This window comes from Mycosarcoma maydis, chromosome 3, assembly GCF_000328475.2.
Source record: "Mycosarcoma maydis chromosome 3, whole genome shotgun sequence".
NCBI classification, from domain to species: Eukaryota; Fungi; Basidiomycota; class Ustilaginomycetes; order Ustilaginales; genus Mycosarcoma; species Mycosarcoma maydis.
The window spans coordinates 1,548,995-1,564,759 of record NC_026480.1 but is presented as its reverse complement, the minus strand read 5'-3'; the positions used below and the strand labels follow the sequence as shown (position 1 = coordinate 1,564,759).

The following is a 15,765-nucleotide window of genomic DNA, read 5'->3' as shown; positions in this document are numbered from 1 at the left end:
AAGAAACGTGGCGGGGCTATCGGATCCACAGCCCTTGTTGCCTCAAAGGCAATTGTCCCAACCATGACCACGTCTCCCACTCGCTGTAAGGCAGGCTGTAGGTGTGTTACTACGTCGGAAGTCGGACCGCAAATGGTGTTGCCACGTTTTCAGAGGACGACAGATCAGGATTCGCATGCCATTTGGCTTCATTTGACTCGCTGCATACCGGATACAAAGCCCACAGCCTCCCCTTCATTTGAAACAGCGCTGAGCATGCAGATATCTCCTCTGACTCCTTGATCATCTATCCCCCTTACCACAAGTGCAACAGCAACTCGTCTTGACCAAGATTCTTGCCGCGACCCAGTTTGGTGCACCAGGGCTTGCCAAGCCCATACAACGATATCTCTGGCGCCTCACAGGTCACTGTTGCTCGCTCACCGCATCGGGATCAGATGATGGAATCGTTCTGCATTGGTCTCGGTATATCTATAGCGAAACTTCTCGATCAAAATGCGATTTCTTCTAGCAGCCCTGCTTCTAATTCTGCTGTCAGCCACTTGTCAGGCAGAATTCTTACGAGAACATGGCACGCATATCACCTTTGGGCATTCGCCTCTTCAGAAGAGAATCGTATCTGAGGCGGCCAAGACATTGCTTGACACCGAGACGCCTGAGCGTCTGAAGCGCTGGGCTATCTTTCAGGACGGAAATCGATTTCGTGAAGCGATTCGAAGTGGCTATATCAAACTCCTACGCCGCGTCGACAAGATTCGAGAGCCTTATGCATTCTCCAAGGGTGTCAAGAAGCAATGGATATACGAGCCTGATCTGCGGAAGCACTACTTTGTGCCTAGAGTTCTTCGTGTGCCTGCTATTCTTCAAGACAGCCCCATACAACACGACGAAGCATTTGCTGCTTTCATCAAAGGCACCAACCAGGATTTCGGCCTGCAAGACGTTGTCGTAACACACGTTCCAGAGCTGTCAAAGTTCAAAGAGGCAGAAACAGGGAAGGAAAGCTCTCTCTCTGCTACCAAGTCTGAGTCTCAAGAGCCGCTCACGGAACAGAATCCACCAGGAGAGTCGATGCGGCGACGTCGGCGAACACGCGGTTACCATCGCCGTCAAAGCTTTAACCAGTTTCGGTCCGCCACGAATGACGCAGCAAGCACGGAAAAGTCACCCGCTGCAGAGATCGAATCGGAAGGCTCCTTGGCACATCAGCAAGCAGGTCCAACTCAGAATCCAGAACAGCCGGCAGCAGAGCGAGTGTCGAATGCGGAACGATTGAGCAATACGCTTGTTGAGATGGAAGAGCGCTTCAACGCTATGAAAAAGTTCAAAGAGACGCAGATGCACAAGTCGGCAATGCGTTATGTTGGGCATCCTCAGTATCGAGCGCCTGTTGAGCAAGAGTCGGATCCAGCTGTGACCGCGGGTGCCCCTCCAGGTCTGAAATCTATACGCATCAGGCCAGCCGTAGACTCGCAAGATGTCACTCCAGAGACGACTCCCAGACAGCCTGTCGACCTGGCTGGAACGGATGCTGATGCTTCGAACCCAATCACACCACACAACAATTGGGATGGCACTTTTCTCTATACGCGATTCAAGACACCGTTTAGTGATACGCCAAGGGCGCCTTCTCCTTTACCAGACCCATCACCACTCGTGTCGACTGGAGGAGGCATGACACCTAGAACAGGCGACAACACAGGTGCAACCTCTCCCAACCCCTTCCGACTGCCAGTTGACTACGACGAGCTGCTGCACTCAGCCCGATTGCAACGTGGCCAGAACTCTTTGCACACTTCACATTCCAAGCCATCTCTTCCGCTCTCGTCGGATGCTGATTCGAAATCAGACTCTGGAACGACGTTCGGTTCGAGCGATGGCACTGCTAGCCGTGAGAGCGCACATAAGCTTCAAGAAACATCAAGGCTTAATCGAGTCGACTACACCGTCTATGACCATGCTTCGCTGGATGGACGTCGTCAATTTGCGTCAACCCTGTTTGACAGACTGCACCCTTACAGCGACGAAGAGCCGGTGTCCGACGCGTTGTCACCTTCGGTCAAGCGCAAGGTTGTTGCAAAGGAGGCTGCTAGTTTTGTTCGATCCGCCCGACGCCCTTTCCGCTCACCCACCAACCGACAGTTTGCCCGGCAAACGCCAGCAAAGGAGGCAACCCACTCGTATTCATCTCAGCCTCAGCCTGTTGATGTTGAAATGCAGGACGCTTCGATGTCCGTCATCCAGACCAAGGCGTCTCAACCTGACGAAACACTGCTCACCGGTGCGACAGGAAGTAAACGTTTCAAACGACCGCCTGCATTGGATAAGGCATTTGTACGCTCGCAAAGCTTCCTCTTCCCCACCGACACAAGAGTCGATCCCGCCTCTCCATTCCTTGAAGGCTTCAAACCGTCTGTCAAAGCCGATGCTGATTCCAGCGCCGAGCTCAGTCCCATGCTTCCTCAGCTCTCTCCAAATCAGCTTCAACGCCTACACGAGCGACTGAAGGATATGCCGTCTACTGGCTCTTCGGACGCTGTGATCCAGGCTTTTCGAAGTCATCGTATCCCAAAGTCTTTGCACAGCGATCGCTTTGATGTTCGCTCTACTTTCTCTACCAGTTAAACACATCTTGGCTGGCCAACACCGCTTTCTGTCGTCTCTTCGATCCTTTTTCAATGTCGCGTTTCACTGGCTTCCGTTCTGCATGTAGCCAAAACAACAACGCTGGTCATTGATGTTATACATTCTTTTCTTTCCACGAATGCGTTTGCTACGATCACGACATTTGAGCGCGGTTGGTGATGCCGCAGATGAGCTCAGCCAGGAGCTCATCGCCTGAACCAGATGCGATGATCGCCTGCTGCTTTTTAATCTCATCTTCGGTCTTAGCGGGAGCATGGCGTTTGTTGCCAAGACGTTGGTTTCGGAAGTAGTGCGAGAGCAGAAAAGCAACGTCGAGCGACTGTTCGAAATTGAGCCTAGGATCGCAGTGACTCTTGTAACCGCGTTCAAGATGTTTGGGATCCAAACGCATCGATCCACCAAAGCACTCGGTGACGTCCTTATCGCCGGTTAGCTCGAGGTGAACACCGCCGAGGTGAAGAGTGGGAAAGTCGGCCGAAATGATCTCGAGGAACGAGAGAATTTCAGAGATGATGTCGCCAAAGGAACGCGTCTTGAGCGGCTGTGCATTGGGGTCAGAGGACGCAGGCGGGTACGGACTGGTCTGGGTGTTGCCGTGCATGGGATCGCACAGGAGGATGATCGAGTCTTTGTGATTGCTGGCGGCGATCGCCTCGAGAAGTGGAGGAAGATGCGATGCGACTTTGGCAGCACCGAGCCGAATGATGACCATGACACGACCTTTTTCCTTGCCATAGACAACCTCGGGCGCGGCTGCACTCGGCGTCGACCATTCACTGGCGCGTGCCGAAGAGGTCGCTTTCGGGATCGGAATATCCGGGTTGAGGATATCGAGAATCTGAATAAGCTCCTCTGGCTTCATGGAAGGGCCCACCTTGACGCCAACAGGGTTACGGATGGAAGCAAAGAAGTCGACGTGTGCGCCATCAAGCTGTCTTGTCCTGTCACCGAGCCAGATGGTGTGAGCAGACAAGTCGTATCGTTCCAGAACATCTCCATTAAGATCGTCATCGGCTGAGTCGGACGAAGCCGCGTTGCGTGTGGGGTTCGGGCTGACCGAAGTCGACTTGCGGATGAGCCGAGTCAAAGCTTCCTCGTAAGCGAGCGATAGGCCTTCGTGACTGATAAAGTAATCGACCGAGTTGAGCACACTGCTCGAGGAAAAGGCGCTAGGATCGGCACCGATCGTTTTCATAAAGTCGAGCGCATCCGTCAACGAGTCAACGACCGACTCAAACTCGGCTTGTAGCGCGCGGGATTGCACATGCTGGAAAGACCACTGGCGCGGAGCGTGCAGATCCGCCAAACCGCTGGCTAGCTCGGAGCGAATGTGGTTCAGCGTAGCAGCCGAGTGGAAGTAGGCCTGAAGCAAGCGCTCTGGATCCGGGATACGGCCACTTGCAGGCTCGGCACTGAAAGCGTTGATATTGTCTCCACGGAACGACATGATCTCGTGCTGCGAAGCCACGCCCGTAGCAGCGTCGATCTTGGTGATGATCTCGGTCGGCTTGGAGCGTGGCTTTGCATATTGACCAGCGATACGACCGATGCGTACAACGGGCTTGCGAGCACCCCAGAGAAGGATAAGACTCATGAGCAGGGAAAGTTTGAGTTTAGCTTGGATCTGCTCTGGATTGCAATAGTCGAATAGCTCGGCACAGTCGCCGGTTTGGAGGAGAAAAGCATTGCCTTCGGCCACCGAAGCAAGTTGCGATCGGAGCCGATCAATCTCGTTGGGCGAGACGAGCCCTGGTAGACGCTCGATCCGCTTCATGACCGATTGAAAGGCTTCTGGAGATGGATAGTCGACCTGCTGAGCTTCCTTTTTCGACTTCCAGGTTGGGTTGGCATGATACTCGCGTGCAGACGCCGAGGTGCCTGCAGCATTGGATGCGGAAGCCATGTCTAAAGATTCTTTGATGGAGACGCTGACGGGCACGGAACGATGGTTCGCTTCAGAGATGGAGGTTCTTTATCAGCATGCGCAGCCAATGGGTCGCACGTGAGCAAGTGGGCCTTGCAATCCGCTTTGTCACATGAAGAAGAAAAAGGGGCGTAGCAGACAGAGAAGCTTGTAACAACTCAGACTCGTCAGGGTCTGTGCCGAGTCACGAGTAAAATTATGGGGCAACCGTCAAAACCGACGATCCACGCTTTGTGATGTTGTGAAACACGAGTCTGTGAGTCACGCGAGTCACGCGAGTCACGAGTATAGATACAGCGTGAAGCATAAAGGTTTTTGAGCGTGTTAGAGCGAACTTCTTTTTGCCCTGTGGATTTAACTTGAAGCTTCGTGGTTCGTGAGTAGCCGCCACAGCGAACTTTGGCCTGGTTTAGAATCCTTCATCGGTTTGAAGGATGTGATGTGCTGGTTGCGGGTCAGGTGGCCAGCCTAGCGGAGGAACTTCTCGAGCCGCCTTCGAGGGAGTGCAAGGTTTCGGCAGAGAAGGAGTTGGAGACGTTTCTCCTGGATCCCACAGATATCAACTTGTCGATCTTACGTGGGACCTTGCGCGCCTTGAGGTACTGTATGAATTTGTACCCGCGTGACCGGTTCTGATTTGGGCCGGAATGGACAGCTGAAGATGTTTGTATAACTCGGCGGTTTCTCCAGCTTGTCGTGTATTGATGACCTTGAGCTTGGAAACCGCGGGGAGGATTCCATGCCAGAATCCAAGCCCACATTGTCTTTCGGCCGATAGCTAGGCCGATAACTAGGCCGATAACAAGGCCGATAGCTAGCCCGACGGCTAACACGGGAGCAAGCCGCTACAAGAGTGCCAAGCGTGAAGAGTGCCTCGACAACCAATTTGACAGAATCTCTTAGACTCCAATGACTCTCTGGATCAAGAGCAGCCAACGCACGTGACAAAGGTATCAGATTGAAAGTACAGACATGTTTGCGCGCATATAACTTGGCAGACTGGATCTGCGGAAGATAAAGCAGGACTGTGCCACATGGAAGACTAGGTCTCATATGCTGCATATACCCCTGCATGCTTCTTGAGGCACTGCAGACATTCGATGGTGCGCGTCGGCCTTTAAACGCCATGTGAACAGCGTGGTAACGCACAACGCAGTAGCGTCAACGGTCTTAGCAGCATGTCTCTGGTTATCTGTACCGAGGCTGCTTGTGCCTGAATACGAGAGACACCCTTTCCATTTTGTGGGGTAACGACAGCGAGGCGTGGGAGGAGGTAACTACTGAGAATAAACGTGAACGGAATACGCGGAGAGACCTTCTTGGCTGGGCAAGAGGGGAGATGGGACAAGCAGGTGACCAGACAATGCCAAGACTTGGACATCTCCGCCACAATCTGGACCACATACGGGCGAAAGGCTAACATCAACTTGATCGGACCACGAACGACGAGGCAGGTGGCTGGATGAGGAACCGTCTGACCGACTAGCTCCTGTCAGCATCCTCTTCCCGTGGACTTGCAGAACTAAACGCTTCGCATCCTATGGTCAGACAGACGTAACCGCACTCAAACGAAGCTCATCGTAAACCGCGTGTAGCGGCGCGCTCGTTGAAGGTGAGTGTCGCTTGTACCTCAAAGAGAGAGAGGGAGAGAGCATGGCATCGTGTCATTTGGTGTCACAAGGCACATGCGATCCACCTTGAATCGTGATACCAAGCGCGTAGTGAGAGAAGGTAAGAACGGGCACCGGATCGACGCGGGGAATGTGTCTCGCAACTTGAAACTCCGGTGCACCTTTCTATCGACGAATCATTCGTAACTTATTCGATTTCTTCTCAACGCGGAGACAAAGCAGTCGAGTAACTAAGTTAACTTGATGGAAATCACGAATAATCACGAATTGTGAGCTGCTCCGCCTAGAACGGTCAGCTAAACCGCGTATAAGGGCCCTCTCCTGCACTGTCCACGCGATGTGCTTCGCCAACGTCAAGCGAAATTTGTGCGGTGAACCTCGCTTTTTGATGTCAGTCAGCTGTTTGTCAACTATGATTCACGATTCGTCCCACAGGAGCAATACTAACGACTTGATCGTGCTTGTATACAATACAGTCATCATTTCCCCCTTTTTTTCCGGCTCTCTTTTCAAGCTGCACCTGCTGCGTATCCTGACTCGACTCTAGCCAACCCTGATTGAGCCAATCACGAGTACCTCCCATTGTACTCTGCAACGAGTACAACGTGCAGCTGTCGAGCTCCTTACAGACACTTATCCCGCCAATTACGACTGTTCCGGTGGGGCAAGCAAACGGTGTGTGTGTCCCTTCCCCGCACGTCCTTCCATGTTCATTTAAGCAGCTCTGTCCAATTCTATCTCCCCGCTCTTTTGTCTTTCTTCAACTTCTTTTACGACCAACGTCCTCCATCCGCTTTTCACCAGACCCAACGAGGTCTTCGCTTTGATTATCCTTCACGAGGCATCCTCGCCTGTTTCTCTTGCACAAGCGCTTCAGGGAGTCACTCGCTGTACACCCCATGTCTGCCCACGCTGCCACGACCAAGCTCGCTCAACAGCCCGAGGCCTCGTCACCCTCGGACAGCATCTACGAACACAAGGGAAGCCAGACCCAGGTTGAGTTCCAGACAGATGTCCAGGCCGATGACGATATTGACAATCTTTCGGATGAAGAGCATGCCGCGCTCGAGAAGTCGCTCAAGAAGAAGCTCGATTGGCAGATCGTCCCCCTCTGTTTGATGCTCTACCTCCTGTCATTCCTCGACAGGACGAACATAGGACAAGCACGTCTCAATGGTCTTGAACAGGATCTTAACATGAGCAAGGATGGCAGAGACTACCGCATTGCTCTCACCGTGCTCTACGTTCCCTACATTGTGTTCGAGATCCCTTCGAATCTTCTCGTCAAAAAAATTGGTCCTGCGCGCTGGATTCCTCTCCTCGTCGCTTCGTGGGGTCTCGTCTCGACGCTACAAGGTATCGTGACAAGCAAGACCGGCTTGTACATCAATCGTGCCTTCCTAGGGTTTTCTGAAGCCGGTATCCTACCAGCGATCGCTCTTTACTTGACCTTCTTCTACAAGCGCGAAGAGCTGGGTCTTCGACAGGCTCTCTACTTTTCCGGTGCATCGCTCTCCGGAACGTTCGGTGGCCTTCTCGCCACGGCCATCGGACTCATCAAACACCCTTTGGCAGGCTGGAACTGGATTTTTATCATTGAGGGAATCTTTACCATCTTCTTTGGCATCTTGTGCTGGTTTATCCTACCCAACGACATCTCTAAGCTTTGGTGGGTCACTCCGCAGGAGCGAAAGCTGGCTTATGCACGTATGGCGCCCCCTGCGACCAAACCCAAGACGGATTCGGAAGCTGTCACCGACGTTCCCGCTACCGCTGAAAAGCGGCTTGCTGCCGTTTCCGACGAAGCTGCGTTGGAGTACACTGGCAAGTTCGTCCTTCGCGAGGTGCTTCGCACATTTACCGACCCTCTCGTTCTTATATTCTCCGCCTCTGGTTTCTCCTATGCCACTCTGCTCTACTCCAACGCCTTTTTCAGCCCTACCATCATCAAGTCGCTCGGCATCGCGAAAACGACCGCTGAGAGTCAGCTGCTTTCGGTGCCTCCCACCGCTGCTGCCTTCTTCGTTTCGATTACTTCGGCTTTCCTCTCAGACAGGTACCGATGGCGATGGATCTCGCTCGTCTTGCTTATTTTGCTTTCCATTGCCGGAATTGCGCTCGCTTATGGCTCGCACGTCTCGTCACACCGATACGGCGGAATTATTTTGCTTGCATGCGGTACCTACTCCATCCCTCCTCTTGGTATCAGTTGGATGCTCAACAACACCGCCGGCCACTACAAACGTGCTACAAGTATCGCCTTGTACATCGTGGCAACAAACTCGGGCGGTATTCTATCGTGCTGGCTATTCTACAATCACGAGGCGCCACGCTTCAGCCGAGGTTTGCTGGTCAATCTCGGCCTCAACGCAGGAGCACTACTACTCGTGACGCTCGCCGAGCTTTACATGATGTGGGAGATCAAGGCGCGCAAGACAGGAAAGCGCGACTACCGCGTCACGAAGCTCAAACAGCAAGGCTGGGGCGATGCCAAGATCCGCGAGTATCTCGGCGATCAGCATCCCGAGTTCGAGTACATGCTCTGATGATGATCCTTATTTACGATAGTTGATGTACCATAAAATTGCGTCACGCCGGAAGCTAAATTCTTGTCCGACCTTCGTTTTGGAATGTATGTGTGTCACCTGGTTTGATAGCGTTTTTGAGACACACGCCCCTCTATACACTTCTGTTGTCGGAGTCGTGATCGCAGTAGTAGCTAGCTCCCTTACCATGTAACCATTTTGTTTTTGTGTGGAAGAGAAGATGAATCAGTGAATGTGGAGAGTCAAAGCTCCGGATCTCGGAAAAAGTTTTGTCCTGGAAAACTAAGTTAAGTGCAGCTGTCGGAAGGTTGAGTCGAATAGCGCCATTTCGCTCGATTCTGGTTCTTCTTAGTTTATCAACATCATCACTCCTTCATCCAGCATCGACCTGTCAGCCCGTTGCCATGTCCAATCCGACACTCACATTCGTCACAGGCAATGCCAATAAGTTGCGCGAAGTGCAGCAGATCTTTTCTCTGACGCCCAACTTCCCCTACGAGCTCACCAACAAGGATCTTGATCTGCCTGAGATTCAAGGCACGACCAGAGATGTAGCTCAAGCCAAGTGTGCTGCTGCTGCCAAAGCGCTTGGTGGGGCTTGCATCACCGAAGACACAGCGCTTGGCTTTCATGCTCTCGGTGGTCTTCCTGGACCCTACATCAAAGACTTTATGAAGACGATCGGACACGATGGACTCAACAAGATGCTTGACGGGTTTGAAGATCGTACCGCTTCTGCCATTTGCACGTTTGCTTACTGTGCTGGCCCAGACGAGCAAGTCCATCTGTTCGAAGGCAGAACAGAAGGTGTCATCGTACCTCCTCGCGGCCCAACACACTTTGGCTGGGACCCTATTTTGGAAATCAAAGGTACTGGCTTGACGTACGCAGAGATGGACCCAAAACAGAAGAACACTCTGTCGCACAGATACAAGGCTCTGACACTATTGCAAGATTACCTCGTCGGTCTCAGCAAACAAAACTGAACTTAAATCACACTTTCGGGGATCACCCCATTCCAGCATGCATTAGGGGTCAGCATACCACTCAAGTCTGGACCCTCTGATCTCAAGTAAAGGCAAAATCGTGAAAATAAAGCATTGTTATTGCACGCAAAGTAGATCGTAATGAACGAGGACGTGGCACAAGATGCTGTGTAAATACTTAGAGGAGACCGCCGTCGTTTCTGAGTGCTCCCGCAGCATTTTGCAGGCTGGACTGAAGACCCGAGGCGAGGTCGGGAAGTGCAACAGCGAAGGGAGCTGTACCAGTAGCAAGCTGTATGTCAGCAAAGTCGCTGAAGGTCCTGGCATAAGCGAGCTCCTTTGCTAGGTCACCAACACCGTTCGAAGCGGGGAGCGGAGCAAACTGAAGCGTGCTCAAGGTGCCAAAGGCGAGTCCTTTTCCGTCAAAGAAACCACTGCCACTGTCACCTGGTACACCCGGCGTGACGGTAGCGACGTTGTGCGACCATCCTTCACCTTGATCCTGGATGTTGACGCCGTACTTGGGGCTCAAGAGGGTGATGCCTTGACGAAGGATCGAGTTGCCGTAGCTGTAGACTTTCTCGAGGCTCGACAGCCCGCTGGAGCGAAGACCAGCTGGACCGCCGAAGGTGGGGACGGTGGGATTCACCTTGTCGTGATCCGCAGGGTCAATGAGCACCAGAGCGAAATCATTGTAGTCACACGCGTTGGCGTCAGTCTCGCCTCGCTGCTGCATTCGAATCCAAGAAGAATAGGCAAGCGTTCCTTGCTTTGAGGCACCTGTGATGGTCACCTTGGTGCCTTCAGGAAGCGATCCAGAGGTGCATCCGTTGGTGCTCGTCGACTCGCCAGTGCCGGCGCAGTGGGCGGCCTGTCCAATATAAATGTTGTCGCCGTTGTAGAAGATAAAGTTGGATGTGCAACTGCCGGCTGTGTTGGTGTTAACACCAGGGTGAATCGTGGCACTCTGTCGATCGGCCCAGGTGGGAGCACGCTTGGTGGGGAGCGGCGAGGCAACCGCCGACGATGCGACTGCAAGCGCGGCAACAAGAGCGGTAAAGGTAGGAGCAACCATTGCGACGAGGGAGATGCGGACTGTTTTCTTTTCAGAGGGTAATGGGTACAAGACGAAGGGTGGGGATCAACGTTCAGAGGTTATGGGCTCTATCTTATACTTTCTTCACACGTGAATATGGAACCAACAAGACAATCTCTTCCCTATGAGACTTGGTTTCCTCCTCACAGACTCACTTGTGTCGCTTGTCTGGCGTCGGTCGTTCACCAAGACACTCATCTGACGAGCTTGGCAAGGTCTCGATGAGTCTGAGGCTGAGTCGTAGAAGCGAGTCTAAGTGTTTGTTTGGCTAGTCGCCCACAGTCAATCGACTCTGACGAGATAGGGTCAAGCGGCTCCGCATCTTCTAAACGAATAGCCGCAGGTAGACATATCAGACTAAGAACTGCTGTTCAACGAGTGCAACTCCGCTTTAGATACCCCTGCTGCTGTATAGCCGCCCAGCATACCGTTCTAGGTAATGTAGCCCCAAACGTTGCAGCCAGCTGCTGCAAGTGTTGCAATTAGACTCGACTCGGGCCAGGTTAAACCCCTATCGCCTGGTGACTCACAGACCTACAGACCTCCGCAACTGCCTATCCAGCCTCTCACTCTGATTGTGTGCATAACTAGCAGATGGGATGTTTCGCTGCTCGGTACACGATAGAATCATGAATCACGAGAAAGACGGGTCAATGCTTTTTCTCTGTTTGGCCCTCAAATTGGCGATTGCCAAGAGAGCTCGGCAGTCGTAAAAATCGGATTCACGTTTGGCGCAGTCTCGTCTCGCTTGGAAGCACGATGGAGCATGGGAATTTGGTCTCAGACACGATCAGTGACAGCTGACAGTGAATCACGAATCTCGTGTCTAATTTAGGGTCTTGACAAGAAGCAAGCTTTCACATGTACGTGCTAGGCCGCAGCTGCTTGGTCCGTGGTCCGTGTTTCGTGTTTCGTGGTCCTTTCGTCCCGCTGCACCACGTCTCCAAGTTTCAAGCCTTTCGTATTGTTCCGATCGATTCGTGATTGGGAACATGTTCGCGTGGGCCTGTGCCACGCAGGTTACCCCGCGCTCGCTTATCAATCTCTTCTGTTGGTTGCGATTGAGAAGGTACTTTGGTTCCCAATCGCAGGCATCTCTGAGAGGTGGGCGAACAATGCTAGTCTGTCGGAACAGGCCACGCCGCATAGTAAGCCTTTCTTGGCACTTTGTCCAGAGGGCGGGGTTCAAAACAGAAAGCTCATGCAACTGCTTCTGTAAGAATCGAATCGTCGAAGCTTTTGATACATGCGTCGGAGTCAAGCGGCTGAATCACTTCCGGCGCAGTTAAGTTTGTTGATGATGACGACAAGCTGCGCGCCAAGACAGCGACGCAGATATACCGTATCAACCGGAGATACAAAGTGTCCGTCTTCTCAGAGCAGCGCTGACCAGCACCGCACAGTTGTCTGACGATTGCTTTGCCGATGGTCGCCAGACTTGCGCATCCCAGCGTCTCTTTACTATGACCGTTACTTTGACTAGCAATTCTCGAGTTGGTTTGGTCCTCGCACCTGAAATTTTGAGCTTGTTGACCCGTGACAGAAGATGACCGATTTGCTGCCAAACATGACGGCGGAGTTTACCTGTTCACAGAGCGTGGGCTTGTTCAAGGAGACAAAAATGTCGAGTAGAATCCACAGCTCGATGAAACTACCTATGCTCCTCTCTACGATCGAGTGATTGCTCTGTCGAGTTCAGAGGAACCGTTAATATCGGGAAGGAAAATGGTGCACAAAGAATCTCAGCCCAGCACGGAGGCTTGCTTTACGCAGCTAGTCTGGTTCTGACTGACACAAGATCAGGGAACTGGCGAACCTTGTTGTACAGCATCACTTTGTCACACATCAGTGAACACAACGGTATCACGCCCACTTTTTAGCGCGCCCTTGGCATCTGAACGAAATCGCTTTGGCCACAACCCTATCGAAAGCTTATGAAAAGCAAAGCTGAAGTGATCAAGCATTCAAGTTTGCCCACAGTGCGCCAGGAGCATGTTAAAGGTTGCTCGGATGGTGTGAGGCAAAGAAATTTGCGAACAGCCTCGAGGAGTTGAGTACAACTGCTGGTTAGGGTTGAATGAAACAGTCACGAGTGCCAACAAATTCGTGATTGTGGCAACGAAAAGAGGGGCAGCAACGTACTATTTAAATAACGTCAAGTTAACGTAGGATCATAAGGCGTGACGACGTGCAAAGGGCGTACACAAGGAATGATCTTCACTTTTTCACTTTTCGAGACGTCTCCTTCGGAGTTTGTACCGGTCTCCTCAGGTGACGCTGGCATGGCCTTGGGAGATTGCAGTCTGAAGTTTGGCCATCTAGTCCCCGCAAAGCATGGTGAATACGGAAGAATACAGTTTGTGAGCCAAGCCTTTCTTGACAACCACGAATTACGGGCACCAACCAGCCTTAATTTTAAAAAACAGAAATGGAATTCACTTAGGCCTTGTTCGATGATCGGGCAACATAGCAAGATGCTATCGATATCGACACGATATTCCTAAATTGGCGACTGAACAATTTCGCCGATGTCGTGGGCGAAATGCCCGCTGCTTTTTCAGGCCGCCGCTTCGGAAAACAAATTTCCAGCCAAGTCACAGAGTCACAGAGTCACAGAGTCACAGAGTCACAGACATGAGAGTCGTGTGTGTTGTGGCGAAATACAAAATCGTGGAGAGAACACGTCACGAGTCGAGCTCAAAATCTTTTCACGATTCGTGATTGTATTCCCACGCTGTTACTTTGCTTTTGCACCATCACAATCTCACGCTTCTTGTTCTTCGCTTCGCTGAGTCAATCGATCACGAAGAGGCCACGCGCCGTGCTCTGACATCTATTGATAGGCGATCGAAACCGGCGGTCCTGCTGAGTGTTGCCCATGCGCTCAACCGTGCGAGCCTTGGACAACTGACAGATCGGCCATATCTGTCTTGTTTCACCGATCCGTCCTTCGCAGCGACCGTCTATGCACCTGCGTCCTCTTTGACGGCCGGCACTCGACACTGCCACCACCACAACATCACATTACTAGTGAACATGAAACTCAATATCCTCAGTACCACCGTCAATGACATCTTTCTCAGTCCTCAGGTTCGATCCGAGAACGAGACGCCCGAAGACAATGAGCCTGCTATCGTCCAGGTCATCATCCAGCTCAGCATTCCACCCAAATCGACTCCACCATCCAAGCTTCTCAGCCTCACTGCTAGTCTGATTGGCTATGAATCCATCGGGTTTCCCAAAGGCGGCTTCGAACAGAACCAGCCTTACTATAACAAAAAGACGATCGAATCGGCCACCGATCTCAAACTCGAAGCCGGTTCCATCTACCAATTTGAAGTCTCTTTCAGCGTCGACCACAGCACGGCGCCGTATCAGAGGTGCAAGTACGGTCGTCATCATCAGAAAGTGCAGGTAAAAGCTACTTTCCCAGGTCTGATAGGCAAAAAGACGATCGTCGCCGAAAAGAACCTTTTCTTCATTCAAACCGTCGCAAGCACCGGCTTCCTGCCCTACTATCACGTGCATCGGTCGGCAGAAGAGGCACTGGGTCCCATTTTCCTGGGTTTACGAACACAGCATTTGACTGTGGGTGGTTATCTGCGCATCACATTCTCACTAGACAGTCCCAGCCCAACGTTGCAACTGCATTCGCTCAAGTTGGCCTTACTGCAGCAAACAACGCTCAAGTCACGAGTTCGACGTAATTACAGAGAAATTCCTCCCTCGGAACGCTTTGTGTTCTTCGAAGCGGGGCCCGAGGAGTTGAGCAAGTGCCTTCAAGGCAATGATGGCCAAGAGAATCTGGATGGGCTTCTTGCAATTGCCCAAGAGCAACATCAGATCCAGCGACAGGGTCGAGCGGATGACGCAGCTGGCGTTTCTGCTCCGAATACAACGGCAAGCGCAGGCTTGACACTCGGACAATGCAATTGGGTGGCACGTATACCCAACGATGCCGAGGCTCGAGCTTCGACCTTGCCAGGCAGCGACTGTGCGATCCAGATGGCGCATGCTCTCGAGCTGTCGATCCAATACTCTGATCCTTCCTTTGGCGATTCGGATGTGCGAACCTATCGTGCATCGTGGGGTCTCATCTTGCCGTCCTGCGCATGTCGATGGCAGACGATGCGACTTCCTTCATATACGCCCGAGGATGCCAATCCTGTGCCCAAAGTCTCGCGCGACTTCTGGGCTGGACGAAATGAGCACGAGTCGTTCACCCAATGCGTCTGTGGCGAAGACCTCGAACATCTTCTCGAGATGGAGCAGCAAGCGGCATCCGAAAGTGAAGTGCAGGCCTCTTCTGCGCTCTGGCGCGACATGCTGAGCCATCGCCTACAGCAACGGCTTCTCCGAAACGGAGTTGGCGGACGTAGTGCATCTTGTTCGCCGGCTCTTTCTCGCATGGCATCACGACGCGGCAGCATGGAGGACGTCACTGCCTCCGGCAGCAATGTCGCCAGTGAGTCGACGACGTCTGACCAGTGCGAAAGAGGACGTCAGGTTCGCGGTGCTACACTGCCATTCCCTGTCTCGCGCGCCAACTCGGGGACTGGGACTGCCGAGGACGGAGTGCGATTCGGGCTGATCGAGGCTGAGGACGAGCTGGAATTTGAAATGCAAGCGCGCGAAGTGTTACACGAGATGCAGCTGGACGAACGCGATTACCAGAGAGAGTGGGACAGGTTGAACGAGATGCGGCAGCGGAGGAACAAGGCGCGAAACGAGTATATCTCGGTCTCGCCGAGTGCCAGAGAGAGTGAAGAGAGAAGATGCCGATCGCAATCGGCACATCCCGCACTACGATTCTTCCAAAAGAGATCAGCTAGCAGCAATAACAGCCGGAGCAACAGCAGGGCGCCTAGCCCTCCCATGCCCCCTGAAACGCTGGCTGAGGCGGTGGGCGAAATGGGGCTGGATGAGAGACAGTGAA

At 52.6% G+C, this 15,765-nt stretch overlaps 7 protein-coding genes across 7 annotated transcripts; 4 read left to right on the top strand and 3 right to left on the bottom strand.

Moving 5' to 3' along the window:
• Nucleotides 1-495: 495 nt before the first annotated feature.
• UMAG_02011 (uncharacterized protein) lies at nucleotides 496-2,625 on the top strand (the record flags this gene model as incomplete). Its single annotated transcript, XM_011389619.1, has 1 exon — nucleotides 496-2,625. The coding sequence occupies one exon, from the start codon at nucleotides 496-498 to the stop codon at nucleotides 2,623-2,625; it is 2,130 nt and encodes a 709-aa protein (XP_011387921.1).
• A 154-nt stretch (nucleotides 2,626-2,779) lies between these two features.
• Nucleotides 2,780-4,549, bottom strand: UMAG_02010 (uncharacterized protein; the record flags this gene model as incomplete). Its single annotated transcript, XM_011389618.1, has 1 exon — nucleotides 2,780-4,549. One exon carries the CDS (start codon nucleotides 4,547-4,549, stop codon nucleotides 2,780-2,782), a length of 1,770 nt encoding a protein of 589 aa, XP_011387920.1.
• Nucleotides 4,550-5,143: 594 nt separating this feature from the next.
• Nucleotides 5,144-5,698, bottom strand: UMAG_11387 (uncharacterized protein; the record flags this gene model as incomplete). The annotated part of the gene is made up of 1 exon (XM_011389743.1): nucleotides 5,144-5,698. One exon carries the CDS (start codon nucleotides 5,696-5,698, stop codon nucleotides 5,144-5,146), a length of 555 nt encoding a protein of 184 aa, XP_011388045.1.
• Nucleotides 5,699-7,100: 1,402 nt separating this feature from the next.
• On the top strand, nucleotides 7,101-8,747 carry UMAG_02008 (uncharacterized protein; the record flags this gene model as incomplete). The annotated part of the gene is made up of 1 exon (XM_011389617.1): nucleotides 7,101-8,747. The coding sequence occupies one exon, from the start codon at nucleotides 7,101-7,103 to the stop codon at nucleotides 8,745-8,747; it is 1,647 nt and encodes a 548-aa protein (XP_011387919.1).
• A 404-nt stretch (nucleotides 8,748-9,151) lies between these two features.
• UMAG_02007 (putative protein involved in DNA repair) lies at nucleotides 9,152-9,733 on the top strand (the record flags this gene model as incomplete). Its single annotated transcript, XM_011389616.1, has 1 exon — nucleotides 9,152-9,733. One exon carries the CDS (start codon nucleotides 9,152-9,154, stop codon nucleotides 9,731-9,733), a length of 582 nt encoding a protein of 193 aa, XP_011387918.1.
• A 178-nt stretch (nucleotides 9,734-9,911) lies between these two features.
• Nucleotides 9,912-10,808, bottom strand: UMAG_02006 (uncharacterized protein; the record flags this gene model as incomplete). Its single annotated transcript, XM_011389615.1, has 1 exon — nucleotides 9,912-10,808. The coding sequence occupies one exon, from the start codon at nucleotides 10,806-10,808 to the stop codon at nucleotides 9,912-9,914; it is 897 nt and encodes a 298-aa protein (XP_011387917.1).
• Nucleotides 10,809-13,865: 3,057 nt separating this feature from the next.
• Nucleotides 13,866-15,764, top strand: UMAG_02005 (uncharacterized protein; the record flags this gene model as incomplete). Its single annotated transcript, XM_011389614.1, has 1 exon — nucleotides 13,866-15,764. The coding sequence occupies one exon, from the start codon at nucleotides 13,866-13,868 to the stop codon at nucleotides 15,762-15,764; it is 1,899 nt and encodes a 632-aa protein (XP_011387916.1).
• Nucleotide 15,765: the final 1 nt, after the last annotated feature.